Source organism: Borostomias antarcticus (genome assembly GCF_949987555.1).
Source record: "Borostomias antarcticus genome assembly, contig: scaffold_304, whole genome shotgun sequence".
NCBI lineage: Eukaryota > Metazoa > Chordata > Actinopteri > Stomiiformes > Stomiidae > Borostomias > Borostomias antarcticus.
The window spans coordinates 73,448-76,099 of NW_028176356.1; the positions used below are offsets into that span (position 1 = coordinate 73,448).

A 2,652-nucleotide genomic window follows, 5' to 3' on the forward strand; every position below is an offset into this window, starting at 1 on the left:
CTGTCTCTCTAGGTCTCTGTCTCTCTATCTCTCTGTCTCTCTGTCTCTCTGTGTCTCTGTCTCTCTGTCCCTCTGTGTCTCTGTCTCTCTGTGTCTCTGTCTCTCTATCTCTCTGTCTCTCTGTCTCTCTGTCTCTCTGTGTCTCTGTCTCTCTGCCTCTCTGGCTCTCTGTCTCTCTGGCCCTCTGCCTCTCTGTCTCTCTCTGTCCCTCTGTCTCTCTGTCTCTCTGTCTCTCTTGCCCTCTGTCTCTCTGGCTCTCTGTCTCTCTGTCTCTCTGTCTCTCTGTCTCCCTGTCTCTCTGTCTCTCTGTCTCTCTTGCCCTCTGTCTCTCTGGCTCTCTGTCTCTCTGTCTCTCTGTCTCCCTGTCTCTCTGTCTCTCTGTCTCTCTGGCCCTCTGTCTCTCTGTCTCTCTGGCTCTCTGCCTCTCAGGCAGCACGGCGGCGGCCATACTGTATATAAAGTACCGTTGGAAACAGCGGCACTGTTAGACATAATGACCACGAACGTGACAGGAGACTATAATGTTGATGGGATGGGATCGTTAGATCCCTCGTTCATTCATCCACCCATAGGCTACTATTTCTGAAATGTGCCCACGCTCATTCATTCATTAGAAGCCATTTGATTTCATAGCAAAGACAACCTTGAGCCCGGCGCTCTTCGTTTTTTCAGAACCCTTTCAGGACGACCGTGTCCGTAATCGTAGGGTTTTGTAGGGGGCGTTTGTAGACCTGTGTAAGTCCCTCCCCCTTGTTCTTGGTCCATCCGGCCCCGATGCCACCGAGGGACCACCCCCCCTCTCGCCAGCGTGTGTCCGACCTCGGAGACATCAAACGACCCCAACATCAAAAACGCCGACGTGTCTGATCGACGGAGGGAGAGCGCGCTCGCGTCCACGCCATTTCTCCCCGCGCGGCGCCCGTTTGCATCAGCCTGACCTTTCCTTTGACGGGCGGGTCAAGCGGCGTTCTAAACGGGGATCAGACACGAGGGATGATCCTTTCATCCCTCTGAAGTTCACCCTACAAAAGAGGGGGCGCGGCCTTTGGCGAGCGGCGCTCGTTGGCGACGGACCCCCCTCGGCGGGCGGGGTCGACGGCGGCCGGGTCGCGGCGCCGGAGCGACGCCGTCTGGCTCGCTGGTTTTCCTGCGGTCGGGCCGAGAGACGACGCTTCTAACAGCCGCTCTCTGAGAGCTGACGCGCGCTAACTAGGGGCGCGTAAAGTACAGTAGCTGAGCGCTTGCATCGTAATGCTCAATGTGAGCGCTGAGCGATTTTCAAAACCATTAACGTTCTGCTCCAACTGAGCGCTGAGTTGCTAGGAGACGAGAACTTTTCACCTGTTGTCAATCATGTGTAACGAGCCTCCTTTCGGCATCCGACCTCGTTGTTTTTGTCTCAGGTGATGATGATGATGATGATGATGATGACTATAACGTGGTTTGTCTCAGACCGATCGTAGTTCAAAACTGCTCACTTGTGCTCTGAGCAGATCAGTCTGAGCGTAACCGAGCAACGCGTTAAGTGGATTCTTCTCACCGAGCGCAACCGAGCTGCTAAGCTACTTAACGCGCCCTACGTGTACGTCTCACGCTCGCACGGTTTAGATCTCCCAGATATCTCTGTGTGCCCACCGTCTCCTTCATCCTCACCCCCGTCTCTCTTACCCCTCTCTCACCCCCGTCTCTCTCTCCTCCTCCCCCCAGATCATCAAGGACCAGAAGCTGCTGATCATCGTGGGGGGCATGCTGCTCATCGACCTGTGCATCCTCATCTGCTGGCAGATCGTGGACCCGCTCAAGAGGACAGTGGAGGAGTACAGTCTGGAGGTCAGTGTTTTACCAGCAGCTAGACCGGGCCGCCTGACCCGACCGCTCCAGGGGATATATCGGTCCGAACGTACAGGCTTAGTTAGCCGGGCCGCCGGTCGTCCTCGTCCTCGTGACTCTCAGTCCTGACAGAGGTTTTGTGTGTTTGTGACGAAGTCCCGGTGACACGGTTTCTCCGCTCGCGGCACGGCGGGGGGTTTTTTTTGGAAAGCGAGGAGCCAAGATGTCCGCCGAGGGCGGTGGAGGCGGTGTTTTGTTGTTGTTGTTGTTATTTTTGGGTCAGGACATGAGCGGCCACCCACCTCCTGCGTCCCTCCTCGCGCCCGCGGGAGAGTTGGCACGGCCTGTTGGAAAGAGCGGCGCCTGGCGTCGCTCTGCACCCGCTGCTGGGTTAGGGGGAGGCGTCTCCAGCTTGTCAAGGGCTGGCCGCGATTGGTTGAGAACAATGTAGCCCTAAGATGATTGGTTGAGGAGTGCCTAGGCCTTGCCAGGATTGGCTACTGAGGTCTTTGACTGGCTATAAGAGACTGGGACTGATAAATGTTGCTTGCCTAACGTTTCTTTCTTCATTGAGTCGATGTGTTTCTTTGTCTGTAACAATGTGACAACGTTTGGTGGGTCATGCAATTGGATTGAAACACAAAGTGCAAGATTTTCCGAATTTTCTAGAATGTCTCCATGTTCATTCGGTAAGAATAAGCCACACTGAGGAAATTAAATGATTTCTGAAAGTACACAAACTAATCCAACAGTGCCAACAAACCCCTATTAATGGTCTGAACCAGATTTTAAAGTGCGGTCCTTTGAAGGCGGCCCACACAG

The 2,652-nt window shown here is 54.6% G+C and overlaps 1 protein-coding gene across 1 annotated transcript in view; it reads left to right on the forward strand.

Annotated features, from left to right (window-relative positions):
- LOC311328589 (gamma-aminobutyric acid type B receptor subunit 2-like) overlaps positions 1–1,830 on the forward strand; it is a gene marked incomplete at both ends in the record, with an annotated part of 63,312 nt that extends 61,482 nt beyond the window's left edge. The window contains one exon of the mRNA XM_084462536.1: positions 1,708–1,830. Within this exon, the coding sequence (XP_084318662.1) occupies positions 1,708–1,830 (123 nt within the window). The remainder of the gene's footprint in view (positions 1–1,707) is intronic.
- Positions 1,831–2,652: the final 822 nt, after the last annotated feature.